A 16,376-nucleotide genomic window follows, 5' to 3' on the forward strand; every position below is an offset into this window, starting at 1 on the left:
AGAAAAAATAAGACAGAAAAGAAAAATCATTTAAAGGTACTAATTGCATTCATAAGTTGAAATAAAATTACGAAATATAATAATTATAAAATAAAGATTGCTAGCCAAATTTAAATAAAATTAATGCAAATTGGAAATTACGAGCTAGGAAATTTTAGTATTTTTTTAGAGGAAGATAAATAACATACAGCGAGAAAATGATTCAAGGTGTAAAAATATATAATAAGTATTCATTGCAGAATGTAATGATGTGGTGTTAGCTATGCAATGTTTCACCATAGATTTCAGAAAGAGTTGGCATTTTGACGGTCTTTCTACAAGATAAAATACAAAAAATATGCTTGTTATGTTTAAAGAGTCAAAGGTCTTGATTATATTCGTGAGATTATAGAACTTAAAAAAATGCGGCTAATTAAATTTAACCGGAAACCAATGATGCAATGGAAACTTAATACACCTAATGCTACTCCATTGCGAATTTTTCGGGATGTATGAATCAAGACTTGCTATAATTTGTTTGGTCTAATATAGAGCTCATTGAGCATCATTGGCCTAGGTATTTCTTATATAAATTAAATAAAAAAACAAGTTTTTTTTTAACTGAAAGTAAGGAGTGAAATTAAAACTTAAAACGAACAGAAATTACCCCGTATATAAAAGGGGCTGTTCCCTCTTCAACGCCTCACTCTTTGCGCTAAAGTTTGACTCTTTCTCTCAACTCTACTTTTTAAACAGTAAAAACTTTAGCGTAAAGAGCAGGGCGTTGAAGAGGGAACAGCCCCTTTCATAAATGGGGTAATTTCCGTTCTTTTTAATTTTTAATGTTGCTCCTTACTTTCAGTTAAAAAAAAACTCGTTTTTTTATTTGATTTCTGAATGTTTTTGAATCAATGCATGTTTTGATTTTGGCTCTCCGCATATAAATATTTAAAACGAAAATTGCATATTTATTTTTTTGGCTAAATGGCCTTCTCATAGTTTTGATCGAATGATTTCGAAAAGCAAAGTGCGGGGGAGGAGGCCTAGTTGCCCTCCGGATTTTTGGTTACTTTAAAAAGGTAACTAGAACTGTTAACTTTTTACGAACGTTTTTATTAGTAAAAGTTATACGTAACTTACAAATTAGCTTACGTAACGAACTTTTGTATTCTCATATTTTTATTACGTATATGAGGGGGTTCACCCCCTCGTCAGTACCTTGCTCTTTACAATAAATTTATAATTTTGTCTCAATTTTTTAAGAATGACCCCTGAATCGCAAAAGCCGTAGAATAAATAGTTGAAATTACTAAAAATACTTTAGCGTAAAGAGCGAGGTATCAGGAGGAGGTGAGCCCATCATATGCGTAATAATTTCTGTTCGTTTTAAGTTTTAATGCTGCTCCTTATTTTCAGTTGAAAAAACTTTTTCATATTTATTTTTTCATTGTTTTTTTAAATAATGCTAGAAAATCCTGCGCTCCCTTCATGGAAATTTTCTTTCCCCCATGACAAATTCCTCCAAGGAAAGTTCTATGACTTTTAGGGGGTGTTTCCCCCTATTTTCTAAAATAAGGCAAATTTTATCAGGCTCGTAACTTTTGTTGGGTAATACTAAACTTGATTAAATTTACATATTTAAAAGCAGCATTAAAATGCGATTCTTTTGTTGTAGCTATGGGTATCAAAATTCCATTTTTTAGAGTTTTGGTTACTATTAAGCCGGGTCGCTCCTTACTACAGTTTGTTACCACGAATTGTTTGATAAATATATAAAATAAGAGCACTTTAATGATCAATACCTTTGAATTGAGCCTTTAAATACCTATCTACAATGTTGCGTAAGTGCTACCTCTATTGGTGGCAATTTAGAGGGGGGAGGTGCTCATTCTTCCTAGTTTTGCCCCAGCCTAGGTTTTAAAAATACTTTTTCTTTAAGTCTTTTCATTGAAAATGGCCTTTTTTACGGTATTTTCATTAGAAAACGATAAAAATCCAAAGTGCACTTTTTGATGTCATGTGGCACTTTATGTGGCGTTACTAAGTTGATTTTATAAAAATCGATTAGAGAGAAATTAAAAATTAAATGAGCTCTTATACAGCTCTCGGGAGGGGAAACTATTACAAAGGGTGTTTGTAAACTTCAGAATTAGGGTTTTAAAACTATGGAGATTAACATAGTAGCTTACCCTTTTCATTCTTTCCAGCCTTTCCACTCTGGGAATGGCACCCAATATGCACTTTTAGGGGTCCATATGACCATTTATGACGATGTTATTATATCAAATTTATAAAAAGTGATCAGATATAAAAATTAGCTGTTAAATGAACTCTTAAACACCTCTCTATGATGTTCCAGTGCCTCGCTACCGGTTTGAAAAAAGAAAGAAAGAAAGAGGACACATTAATGCAACCCATTTAAAAACGTAGTTTTCCTTTTTAGTCTAGGTGGGGGCCTGTAAGTTTCCTGTTAAGGATTTTCAATAATGACAATTCCAATGGTGTAGTTTTCGTTTTGCTCTTACGCTATTTTTGAGGGGATCCAGGCTCTTTAAAAAAATCTCTGCAAATTTGTTTTCAAAATAATATTTTACTTTTAAGTTAGTCGAAACAATAGCTAGCATTCCTGAATCATGAATCAGGTGTTATGGCAATTTTTCCTCAGAAGACAGTTTTCTTTAAAACAGGTTTTTAAACTCTTGGATACTATGGGCCGTGGTTCGGTCTTTACTAGGCTACAGCTAAAAATCTAAAAAAAATCAGCTAAACACAGCTAAAAATCTCAAGTTACTAAAGAACCCTAAACATACGGCTAAAACAGAGCCTGTTAATTGAAAAAAATCTAAAAAAATGTATCAGCTAAATACAGCTAAAAATCTCAAGTTGCTAAAGAACCCTAAACATACGGCTAAAACAGAGCCTGTTAATTGTCAAAGTGAAGTGATTTGAAATCACCGAAAGATCTCAAGGAAGAAAAGGAAATCACAAGGTCATTTCATTAATGAAATTAAAAATTTTTCAATTTTTATAAATATTTTTTTGGGAAGATTTTCTAGTATTGTTTTGTATAACACGTCCTTTAGATCTAAGAGATAACTGGATATAGTCATTGGAGACCATGGGCTTAGAAATTCCTTTCTGCGTTTACATGAAACATAGGAAATAAGTTTCTTGTATATTAGGATCTGGAAAAGTAATTTTAAACTAACAAAATTCACTGTTAAAAATTGGGGTGCAATCTCGTCCTCCAACTCAAGTATTGAATCCTGAAAGACTTTTTGTCATGATAGAAAGAATTTCATAGCAGAATAAGATCGGAAAAAGAGCTTTAAATTGACTAGATACATCATTACAAGTTGGGTTGCAAAACGATCTAACTCAAAGGTTGAATCCTTATAGACTTTTTGTCCCGATAGAAAAGATTTCTTAACAGATAAGGACATGGAATTTGCTCTGAACTGCCGAGATGCATCACTAAAAATTATGGTCCAGCAGATTAAGAATTGAAAAAGAGCTTTAAACTGACTAGATACATAATTACAAGTTGGGTTGCAAAACGATCTAACTCAAAGGTTGAATCCTTATAGACTTTTTGTCACGATAGAAAAGATTTCTTAACAGATTCGGACATGGAAAACTGCTCTGAACTGCCAAGATGCATCATTATAATTATGGTCCAAAACCAATATTTTGATGGAAATATTTTCTAGTGTTGTTCCGTAGTAACATTTAAATACAATATACCGTTTGTATCTATGGGATAATTGGAGATTATCATCGAAGAAAAGATGCGAGGATATTTCTCTCTATGTTTAAATGATATATAGGAATAGGTATAAAACAGAAGCTGTAATTACTTATCTTCAGGATTGGAGTATATTGACATATTAATTGGAACAGATCGTGTCTTTGTTACATTAGGATTTTTTTTTATTGCAGAGTAAGCTCCTGGATTAGGATTTTTGTCTGATAAACTAAATCTGTTATCTTAATTTTTTTTTAAGGGTCAGGTACCTTTAGCCTTGCTCTACCATACAAAGAATTTCATAGTAATTAGGATCTGAAATTGATAATATATATAATCTAAAATGAAGTGTGAAGTTTTACCCTCTTAGTCAAGGGTTGAATCCCTGCATATTTTCTTTTGTGATTAAAAGGATATGAAGATATTCTTCTGTTAGGAAGTTAAACTGACAAGACACAACAGTTATAAACAGTCTTCCTTTTCTCCTTCTGTCTTCCTTTTTTTTTTATGTTTGTGCTGTTGCATTGGTGATATCTTTTTTCATTATATATATATGTATATATATATATATATATATATATATATATATATATATATATATATATATATATATATATATATATATATATATATATATATATATATACTACAACTACTAATACTAACAACTCACTGCACCACCAGGCCGCTTGACACCAACACAGCTACGCACGCTTTCATCCATCCTGTTCAAAGCCCCCCTCTTTACAACCTGCTAGGAAGCTCCTATTTCCCTTAAATCTTTCCTTACGACATCCTCCCACCCCGACCGGGGACAACCTGTTTTTCGTTTGGCCCTAAACGGTCGACCGACAAGGACAATCTTTGACAATCTGTTATGTTTTCCGCAGAGCGTGTCCTAGCCATTTCAACCTTTCTGGTCATTATAGCCCTAGAAACTGGGATTTAACCAATTTTTGTACAGCCTACTGTTTGAGATACAGTCAGTCAGTCGGATACCCAAAACAATTCTAGGCACTTTCTCTGGAAAACATTTAGTAAATCTTCCTCTGTTTTTGGAGCACCCAGGCTTCAGAACTATACTTGACCACTTTCATCACTGTAACTTCAAATATTCTAATCTTGGTTCGCAGACTTCTTATTCTTCCGAACTTCCTTCAACTGTGAAAAAAAACCCTAAGCCTTGGCAGTTCTACTTTTAAATCTTCACTGAACCCACCATCTTTACTAATAATACTACCTAGGTAAGGGAAAGCGACTTAGTCTTCTTAACATTAATTTTGATACCTATTTTTGCATCCTGAACGCGCAAAATCTCTAGAAATTCATTCATTTTTTTTATTTAAATTAACTTTCGTCTAGGATGCTTAAATCGTCAGTATAATCTAAGTCCAGGAGAGATTTACTTCTTCATTAGATTCTGTGTTCTCTCATTGCCTTTGCTGTGCCTCTTAGGACAAGGCCCATCAAAATAATCCATATAAAAGGGGATACAACCCTGCTTAACTACTGATTGAATACGGAACCAGCTACTAACTTCATTCCCCACCTTAACTCCAGCAATGTTATTCTCATACATAGCACTAATCACTTTAATGTATTTATCTGGTATACCATACAAGGATAAGACCTTCGCTAGAGTTCTTCTATCAGATGAATGGAACAAATACTCATGATCTATGAAATTGAGGACTAAAGGTGTTTGATGACTTACGGATTTCTTAATTATTAATTTGACAATGAAAATTTTGTCGACACATCTTCTACCTTTTCTAAAACCACACTGTTCTTTTAAAACCTCATCTACTGCATATCTAAGTCTAAAATGTGTCACCATACTAAGAAATTGGCTACCTACAGAAACCAGGGTAATGCCTCTATAATTATCACACCCATTCTTATCACCTTTCTTATAGATGGGTTCATTCGAGTTTTCCTAAAATCGCTAGGTACTTACACTTTTTCAAAAAGCATATTGTTAATCTTCAGTAATTTATTTCTAACCTAATAACCACCATATTTAAGAAACTCATTCACCACACTATCAGTATCTGAGGCCTTATTATTTTTAATCCTTTTAGTGCTGTCACTAAAACTTACTCACGAAATAAATCTTCTTTCACATCCAAAGTCTCACAAACTTTTTCATTCTTTTCTGTGTCTTTTCTTGTAACTCTATCTCGGTTTAGCACATTCTCAAAATGCTCTGCTCATATCTCTGTAACTCTTTCCTTATCATTAATTCTGGCGCCATTCCTATATCTAACTGAGACAAGTCCAGATTGAGTATTCCCTCTCAATTTATTAACATGCCAGGACAGTGTTTTACTATTATGCTGTCTGGCTGCATCTTCCAGATCTTATGCAATTTCATGCATGGCCTCCACTTCACGCCTCCTTAGCTCATGTTTCAATGTTTTGTCCATTTTCTTAACATTCCTTTTATTTTCGTAGGATCTATCACTCAAATAATTCTTGTACATTAAGGAGCTCCTTCTCCTCTCTATTAAACATAAAGTATTGTCACTAATATTCCTTGCTGCGTTTCTAACTTTCTTCCCTAAGACACCATCAGCGACTTCACAAACTATTTTCTTATAATTATTCCATCCATCTTCGACATTTTCAAATTTTAAAATCTCCGGTTTAGTATTTAACTGTTCCAAGAAAGTTTCTTTCGAATTTTCATCTTAGAGTCTACAAACGTCATAGTCTTCCGGAAGGTAGTTAGCTTTCCTGCTCTAAATTAACCGTAGACATTACTAGATGGTGATCTTTACTTTTAACATCAATAATAGCACTTCTATATACCCTAAGATCTTGCATCGATCTTGCCAGTCCATATGTAAATACCATGTTAACTTGTGGGTCTTTCTATGACTAAGTACTGTATTGGTTTTGCCTACAAATTTACCCAGGCTATGATGCCATCTATCCCTGTTTTCACCAACCTGGGCGTAAAAATCTCCTAGTAAAAACACCATATTTCTACTGGGGGCCCTGTCTATTGGCTTCTGTAACAGTAGGTAAAATTCATCTGAATTGCTAATATCTCCGTCAGCTGGCTCTTAAGGTGCATATACTGCTATGACTGATACAAGGATAAAGATCCTCCTCAGCCATCGCTGGCGCATAGGGCGTCGAGTCGACGTTTCAGTTGCTGAGTGTTTTTTACAGGGACAAGTAGCAAGCTTGTCGCCCAGCCTTGCTGCAGTGGGGATCGAACCCGGGTGTTCCGCTATTACCAAGCAGAGCATCAATCTACTGTGCTACAACAAGGAAAAAATTCCTTGCGACACGAGGGATTGAACCGCTGACCCATTGATCATGAGAACAGCGCCTATTGACCACATTGTCACAAGGTTGAGTGATACCCTGCACTTTTTAGTCGTAAAACGAGTGACAAGTATTCTATTATTAACACCATCCCAACCTAAACAAGACTTAACAGCTTCCTTGTTTATCATGAACCTTACTCCCTGTCTATGTACCACACCCTTCCTGCCTGATTAAATAAATTCTGTATCACGTAATTTTATGTTTCCTATCCCTGGAATATGTGTTTCTGAAACTTCTAATAAGTCAAAATCTCGTAGGATAGCTTTTTTTTAATGTTGTAACATTCCAAGTTGCAATTTTCATATTCTTTAAGTCATTGAAATTACTTTGGCCTCAGGAAAAACAGTGGTTCTAGAAACCAGTGCAGGACGGGGACTAACGCTTCTTGTCAAGTCTGGGCGAAGCACTAAAGAAGGCTTAGAACCGGACAGCAAGAAGTCCCTGGGACCTCCAGTTTAATGGAGGATTTGAGTGATCCTGGGCCCATATTGGTGACAACTTGGTCTTCCATGTTGGCGATGCTCTTCTATCAAAAAGAGTCATCTTAAACCTGGAAAAATTTAAAATAGCAGTGAAAATACTATTTTCACCAATTGCAGTAAAAAGGGCTTCCACCTGGAAATTCTATAAGAATCATATACTGGTATGTAAGAACCCGAATTGTATGAAATATTGAATTATAGACTTCCGTCTTTTCTTCAAAGCAAATCTAAACAAATCTTTTGAAGTTATTATTTTCAAAGCAAACTTTTTATAGCAAAAAGGAAAAAAAACAAACAAGTTCTACGAAAGGAATAGTTTATTTGACGAGGTATTCTAATAAGTCTCTTTGACTATTAAAGGGACTTAAGGGCCAGATTTGGTTCTTAACTCCACGTTAATAGTTTTTATTCAAGGAAGCTGAAAAGTTTACAGTAAATTTAGAAGTTTACAGTAATTTAGTAGATATTGAATATGATTAAAAAGTTTACAGTAAATTTAGTAGATATTGAAAAATAATCTACCTCTTCTCTAGGTTTTCTTACCATGATGGGCTGATTGAGAATGTTTGCATTACGAACGACAAAGAGCCTCATTGGAGTATCAACATTAAGAGAGGTATCCTTAGCGCAATTCAAAATTCCCAAAAAAGGGTTGACCTAGACCACGACACTATCGAGGTAAGTTTCTCTGACAAAACTGATTTTCCCTTTTTAAGTTCCCAGGACCTTAGATGAGTGTTACAAAAGAGAAAGCTAGAACTATTCTTTTCTAAATACAACTAATAAATAATACAACATAATCTATTGAGTATATGGGATTAAAAATAATCTGTTTATGGAAATAATGAACAGAATAATGATAGAATAGAATGATAGCCTGATTACTGAAAATGAAAATATATTATCTAGATTTTTGCTGTCAGAGGCATAGTAAAATAGTTGATAAATGGTGAATTTACAACTGAACCACATTATGCATGCATGATATAAAACTTTGCATATATAAGAAAGGAACAACCACAAATAGATTAAGATGCAAACAAGCTAACAAGTACTACTCTAGAAAAACTCCCTCTTATATAGCCCTCATAGCCCTCTTATATAGACACACTGTTAAATACATTTTATCATTTATATTCTAAACAAACAAGAAAACGTAGAACAATGAAAAAAAAAGGATCAAATCAGAGTTTGTGAAAAAGGATATTGTAAATGTTTCTACCAAGACCTCCGTTTGGCAGCAGTAATTTGAAACCTTGTGAAGTAGGTCAACCACGTTTTGCCTGGTATTTGTGCGGAAGTTGTCCTATTCTCTTAGTTTGTAGTACTAAAAAGGGAGAAAACATTATTTTTTTAACGACTGTTTGATTTTTTTTTCCAAAAAGACCAATAAAAAAAACAGATGCTTAATGTTTGATTGGTACCACTGTCTTAAGCAGCGCAAGCAGTAACGATTTGGAATATGGGGGGGGGGGACAACTCATGTCTGTAAAAGAGCACACCTACTAAAAACAGACTATTTTAGGAACGTTTGTATTTCGCTATTATGGTCACGCAGATGAAAAAAATGAACTGAAATGTTGTGCTGGAGCTGGACCTTTTAAACTGATTATGTCTCTTCTAAAGTTCAGGGGCTAAAAAGAGAGACCTGACTTAGGTAAACTGACCAGTCAAGCCATGTAGTTCGTCTTGTCAAATCTAACAAAACGATTTTTACTTATTACTTATTGTAAATTAATGTTAATAAGTTCTTTTCCAAAGCCCTCTGAAAACCATACACACAATGCATTCTTTTGGCTGAGGTTCCCCCGTCAACCCTATGTTTTTTACCGCTTATTCCATATTTTCTTGTATTTTCCTAGGTTTTCCTGATTTCCCACCTTTGGATTTACGATTCTTCAGTAGCTTCATCTATCTTTTTTTCTGTAACTGTAAGTGATCTCGCAGTTGGCTTTATCTTTCTGAAGCGGCAGTGAAAAGGCCTCTTTTATTTTATTTTTTTTTGAAGTGTGTCTTTTGTGTTATCTTTTGGACTTATATCTATTTTTTTATGCTTCTTGCTCCACCGAGGACGGCTGAGTCTCGGCCGAAAATATTTGTATTTTTTCTCTTTTTTTTTTACTGGTATTGAAAACTCTTGAATGCATTATTTTTTTAACATTATAAACTGATTATTAGTTTATTAAAAACGTTATATTTTAATGTTATAAATTTTAAGTTGTACCTATGTTTGTTGTCAAGATTTTCAGAATTGATAAGTAAGAAATGATAAGCGTATTTCACTAAATCTATTGCTGCAGCAAGACGGGAGCTGTCAACATATACCACCCATTTATAATTTTGGGTTCAATTTTAATTAGACTCAAGTTCGCTGTCAGGATTGCGAGAATTGACAAGTAAGGAATGATAAACGTATTTCACTGAATTTATTTCTGCAGCAAAAGGAGCTATCAACGTACACTCCCATTTATAGTTTTGGGTTCAATTCGTAATTGAACCCAGGTTTTTTGCAACAAGAGAGGAGCTGTCAACATACACCACTCATTTATAATTTTGGGTCCAACTCGTAATTGAACCCAGGTTCCCTGTCAAGATTGCGAGAATTGACAAGTAAAAAATGATAAAGGGATATCACTTGGATAATTTCGAAGACCACACTGCGTTTCCATGACGATCAATAAAAGTTCAAATAGGGATAAATCTTTTTAAGAGACAGTGATAATTCACGAAAAATACTAGATATTTTTTATAGAGTATTTCTGCTGATGACAGTCACTGCATGTATGACTGAGATATCCAGTATTTTTTGTGAATTATCGCTGTCTGTTAAAAGGATTTATCCCTATTTCAACTCTTATTTAACGCATTTCACTGAATTTATTTCTGCACCAAGAACTGTCAACGTACACCACCCATGTTGTAGGCGTAGTACAAAATTGTTCCTCGAAAGATAAGGAGTCTGGAGGGTATTGTAATTTTGCAAACTTAAAAATGATTTTATCAACCTATTTTTGCACCAAAAGTACTAAATGTTCGTGATAATGTTGGATTTTAAGTTGGTAGGGGGATCCTTTGAAGTAGTCACAAAGGGAGAAGGTGGGTGGTCAAAACTCAATTTTTCAAATCAGAACTATTTTTGAGCTGATAATTTTTGATGGTTACCAATTTTATAGAAGTGGATGATTGATACTGAAAATCAACATTTTTTTTTAGCAAAAAATGAGCCACGTTTTAAGCAAAACTACGAGATATTCCTATCAATGATATTATTTCCCCATGAAGCCTATGCGATTTTTGGCCGACATCATTTGCCATAGATCTAAAAGCTGTAGACAGAAAATTCCTTCGCTACAATTTGCCAAAGATTTTAGGAAAACGGTATTTGATAGTAATGCAAATGTATTTACGAATAGTATAACTGTACCCTAGCTGGCTAGCCTTACTTTACTTGAAAGTATCTTTTAAAAGCTGTCCTTATATAAACGTATGCAATATGAACAAACAAAGTAAAACATTTTAATAATATAAAATAAATTGGCTGTTGTTTTGAAAGGGCCAATTGGGGCTAGCTCGTCAGCAATTGGGCTAATCAACTTAAGTCTTTCACAAATACGTTCCTTTGCTCATGAGGACTCGAAATATGCTTAACCTTGTATTCACTTTCCAATATTTTTTCCCGGATTATGCAATTTTTTTTTGCATATTAAATATTCGCCAGATGACTTTTGAACTACAGTTAGTATTTGTTCAGCGTATTTTATCTGGTTATTAGTAGCATATTCTTTTTCTGGTCCATTTCTGAATAAAATTCACTTTTCAATCGCGTGGACTTCATTGACAAAAGTCAATTGTTTTTGTAAAACGTACTTGGTTGCATGATTTCCTGTGTTGGTATTAGATCCATTTAACCTGTCGCCTCTTAACGTATAATAAATTTTAAAAACAAGTTTTTTCAACCGAAAGTAAGGAGCAACATTAAATCTCAAACAAACAGAAATTATTACGTATATGTGGGGGTTCGCCCCCTCGCTAATACCTCGCTCTTTACGCTAAAGTTCAATTTTTTTTTATTTAATTTCTAATTGTTTTTTAAATAGTTCTAGGAAATCCAGCACACCTTTCATGGAAATTCTCTTCCCCCATGAAAAATTCCTCATTGGAAATATCCTCCCACGTAACTCCATCCCCTTGACCCACTCCCACCGGAAAAAATTCCCCCTGAAAACGTCTGTATACTTCCCAATAAACAATACTATATGTAAGCAATGGGCAAAGTTCATAACTTGCTGCCCTTCCCCCGGGGACTCTAGGGGATTAAGCCGTCCTTAAAGACATAGTTGTTAGATTTTTCGACTATGCTGAACAAAATGATTATTATTACGGATTTACGTATCATTACAATTATTATGTATATGAGAGGGTTCGCCCCCTCGTCAATACTTCGCTCTTTACGCTAAAGTTCGAATTTCGTTCCAATTCTTTAAGCATGCCCCCTGAATCACAAAAACTGTTTAATTAGAATAAATATGTCTTCTAAAATTACTAAAAATGAATTAGCGTAAAGAGCGAGGTATTGACGAGAGGGCAAACTCCCTCATATACGAAATATTTTCTGTTTGTTTCAAGTTTTAATGTTGCTCCTTACTGTCAGTTGATGATTGTTAATTCATACATTTATTATTGGCTATTGCTTCTTGTGAAAAAGGTTTTTAACTAAAAACTTGTTTGTGGTGTATGAAGTCTGTTTGAGAAAATTCTGAAATAAATGATTTTGTGGACTGGAGACTAGTGGTATCATGAACAGTTAAACTGGCCCCCCAGCTGGGGGTACAGTAGCTCCTACTAGTATTGGACAGTATTCATTTAGATTTTATTAGTAATAAAATAGTATTTTATTAGAATGCAGAGGTATAACCGGGATCTAAAAAAGCTTGAAGACAGCCTGTCAGTAAATACTTCATCTGCATTCTAATCACTTCTTTTACTTCTTCTATCATCTATCTATCAATCACTTCTATCACTTCTTAAAACTGTTACTTCTATGTTACTTCTATGTTGCCCTCTGAAACAGGAGAGTGTAGATGAGCGTACCAGCAGATACAGGTGCGCCAATTGTAAACAAAACCATTCATCCACTTCATCAGTATGCACAGTAAGGAAGGAGAACCAACAAGTGCTAGAAGTGGCAGAAAAGTATGGCATGGGATTTAAAAGAGCAAGGACAACATTTAGAAGTTATGCTCATGTATATGTATTCATAACAAATACTTCCCAATAGCCAATACTAAATGTAAACAATGGACAATGTGCATAACTTGTAGCCCTTCCCCCGGGGACTGTTGGGGATTAAGTCGTTCTCAAAGACATAGGTATTAGATTTATGCTCACACACTATGCAACATTTCCATCGCAACATTTCAGTTCATTTTTATCATCTGCGTGACCATAATAGCGAAATACAAACGTTCCTAAAATAGTCTTTGTTTTTAGTAGGTGTGCTCTTTTACAGACATGAGTTGTCCCCCCTCCCAATATTCCAAATCGTTACTGCTTGCACTGCTTAAGACAGCGGTATCGATTTTCACACCGACTATGCTCACAAAATGGCTATCTAAAAAATTGTATCTGGTGACTATGGCGAAAAATGAGCGTGGGAGGGGGCCTAGTTGCCCTCCATTTTTTTGTCACTTTAAAAGTGCACTAAAACTTTTAGTTTCTGTTCGAATGACCCCTCTTGCGACATTCTTGAACCACTGGGTCGATACGATCATTCCTAGAAATAAAAACAAATAAACACGCATCCGTGATCTTTCTTCTGGCAAAAAATATAAATTCCATGTTTTTGAAGATAGGAGCTGGAAACCTCTACAGCAGTTTCTCTTATACGCTGAATCGGATGGTGTGATTTTTTTAAGATTCTATGGCTTTTGAATGCGGCTTTATATTAGCAGATAGTGAGGAAGAAACAAAGCTAAAGTCTTATTTGTGACGCAGGATGCTGTTTTTTCATTTCTAAGTAATATTTTGGAATATTTAAAAGTGAAAAGCCCTAGAAAATCCTTTACTGTAGCTTAAAAAGTTTCTTGTATACGGTAATTCAATGCTTATCATTAATTCACTTTTTGTAAATTATTATTTAGTCTTGAAATCAAGTGAGATTACAACCCCCTCCTCCTTATAAAAATGTACTAAAGCCCACTTCAACTATGAATCTCCGAGCTTTGTAATGATTTCCTTAGCGATGTTACAGGCGTACCTCTGGAAACAACATCCCTTGGAAAACTGTATCAACACGTAAAAATCGACATTTGAAGTGGGGTTAAACACAATTTTTTATTTTTTTTAAATAGTTGGGCTGTCTCAAGATGCATATCAATAAACAAAAAGGAAAAAAAGAAGAAGAAAAGCACTGTATTGGTCTGTATATTAGCCTCTCCTAAGAATAACCACAAATTATAATAGAGTGCAGTGTTTTCTTATCCTCTTCTGTTTAATATTTAATTTATGTAGCCCCTCACAACATACGCTTACATAAATTTTTCAGCTGAAGGAAGGTGCAAAAAAAACTAAACTGAGCTCTGCTACCTTGAGTAACTGTCCCGTCTTCCAAATATTTTGATTTTCTTTTTAATGCTTTGTCTTTTAGGTTGACGTTGGAGGGGAATGTGATTACTCGTATATTGTGCGGCTCGACCATGAAAGATTCGTAAATGTTTACAAAACAAGAAATGTATGTTCGCAAGGAAAATTTACATCTCTTTATAATGGAATTCCATATAAAATGCACGATGTAAGTATTCTTGACTAAGACTATATTAAAGATAATTTCTTCGGTTAATTTGGATTTGACTGATGAATTTGAATTAATTTACTAATTGATTTTTGTTAATTAATTATTTGATTAATCAATTATTTGATTAATTTATTTGATTAAGTTAATGCTGTGAGTTCAGTTTGATTAAATTTTGTTAATCTTGAGGTATAGGATGAAATACACTAAACCCAGTAGAAAATCCAGGGGGAGGGGTGGGATTGATGACCCCACCCCTTGGCCTGGGAAAATAGTTCCATCATTACATTTCTGTAACTTGATTGCGAGATTAATGATTGTATCAACGCTTGCTTGAAAAGCATTTGACGACATTTGATCTGTCTACCTTAGTTGTGTAGGAAATTGTCTAGTTTTTGGTGTCGTCCTACCCAACAAGGCATTTTGTAGCTTGCCATCTTGTAAATTCTTGAAGTCTCAAGAAGTGTGGTTGTTAAAACCTATTTCTTTTTCAGTAACTAAGCAAATTTCTTGAAATGACTGCAGCAACAGACACGCCTTATGGGTAGTCGCAATTCTAGAAGGATTTGAACTGTATAACATTTTTGATAATATTAACCAGTTATGATGTCGAAGCGAAGACAGCACCCAATTCTATACAACTTCTTTGGTTCTATAGCAAGGCAAATGGACGATGTCTAATTGAACACTTAAATAATAAGAGTTATAGTGATGATAATGATTGCAGCACTGTGACGAATAGTGAAATTGTGGCTGATTCGTTAGTAATACCTGAAATGTGTAGCCCAAAGTGTAACACGAACGTCGAAAATATAAGCACTTTCTGCCGAAATGATATTGGAAGCTATATCGCTGTATCGATATAGCTATATCGATAGGATTTAAGAACTGGATGATCGCACGCAATATCAATTGCTTCAGAACCCTAGGATTACGCTTTCTAACTACAGCTTCCCTGTTTCTGTTCACAAGAAGCAGGGCTTGGACGAAAAGATATTTTTTAATCGTACTCGCTTGGAAGAATTCAGTTGGCTAGAGTCTCAAATAAGATGCAAGGGTTATTCTGTAAATGCTGAGTTTTGTTTAAAGTCCACGAGGGCTTGGAGGCTCCAATCAGTCGTAAAAGTTGGTGGTGAAGCCCCTTGTGACTTCTGCTAAGCTAACTGGAAAATATTGCGACTTGGTAACCTAAAAAATTCAGTTGACGCAGGCAAAATTTCTTTCTATAAACCCTAGAATCAATGGAACAAACAACATAGCCAACAACTGCAGAAAAACAGAGCGAAATCGAAGCAAATCGTAGAATTATTTTTTTTTGGTCGACAGAACATTGCTCTTTACGGTCATAGAGATGATGGAGAATTATTGGCAGAGAAGGACCCATTGATAAACGAAAGGAAATTTTGAGAACTTTCAGGTACCGTGTGAATACTGGCAACATAACTTTAAAACAAAAATTGGTGATCTCAGGTGCAAATGCTACTTATATAAGCAAAACAACGTAGAATGAATTAATTAATACTTTGAATCTGACGGTGTGATTTTCTTTAAGATTTTATGATTTGTAAAGAATGTTTCCCCCTTTTTTCGAAAATAAGGCACATTTTCTCTGGCTCGTAACTTTTGATTGGTAAGACTAAACTTCCGTTTTTTTTAGAGTTTCGGTTACTATTTAGCCGGGTCGCTCCTTACTTACAGTTCATTACCACGAACTGTTCGATTCAAAACACCATCTATATACGGTTTTTCCAAGTGTTTCAGAGGGCGCCAACACAAATTCCCGACATCTAGTTGAAAAGATACTGCTCAAATTTAAATCTTTATTGGAGTTTAAATATAAGAAATACTTCTGCATGTTGCATGAATTCGTTATAAATCCTCTTCTTTTTCTATTAGGCTTTGAGCCGACACGTTTGTGAAAGAAAACCATGTTTTTTCATTGATTGTTTGCATTCATAACCAGTAGAAACGTAAATAATGTAGTTGTGCTCCATCGCCCTAAGAGTTTTCTCCACTTTCGGTGGGATCAACATTTTTGTGA

At 34.5% G+C, this 16,376-nt stretch overlaps 1 protein-coding gene across 1 annotated transcript in view; it reads left to right on the top strand.

The window, feature by feature from the left end:
- LOC136031509 (uncharacterized) overlaps positions 1-16,376 on the top strand; it is a 305,780-nt gene that overhangs the window by 31,629 nt on the left and 257,775 nt on the right. Inside the window, exons 5-6 of the mRNA XM_065711175.1 lie at positions 8,079-8,223; positions 14,192-14,335. Coding sequence (XP_065567247.1) covers positions 8,079-8,223; positions 14,192-14,335 — 289 coding nt within the window. The remainder of the gene's footprint in view (positions 1-8,078; positions 8,224-14,191; positions 14,336-16,376) is intronic.

Source organism: Artemia franciscana, chromosome 9 (genome assembly GCF_032884065.1).
Source record: "Artemia franciscana chromosome 9, ASM3288406v1, whole genome shotgun sequence".
Taxonomy (NCBI): Eukaryota; Metazoa; Arthropoda; class Branchiopoda; order Anostraca; family Artemiidae; genus Artemia; species Artemia franciscana.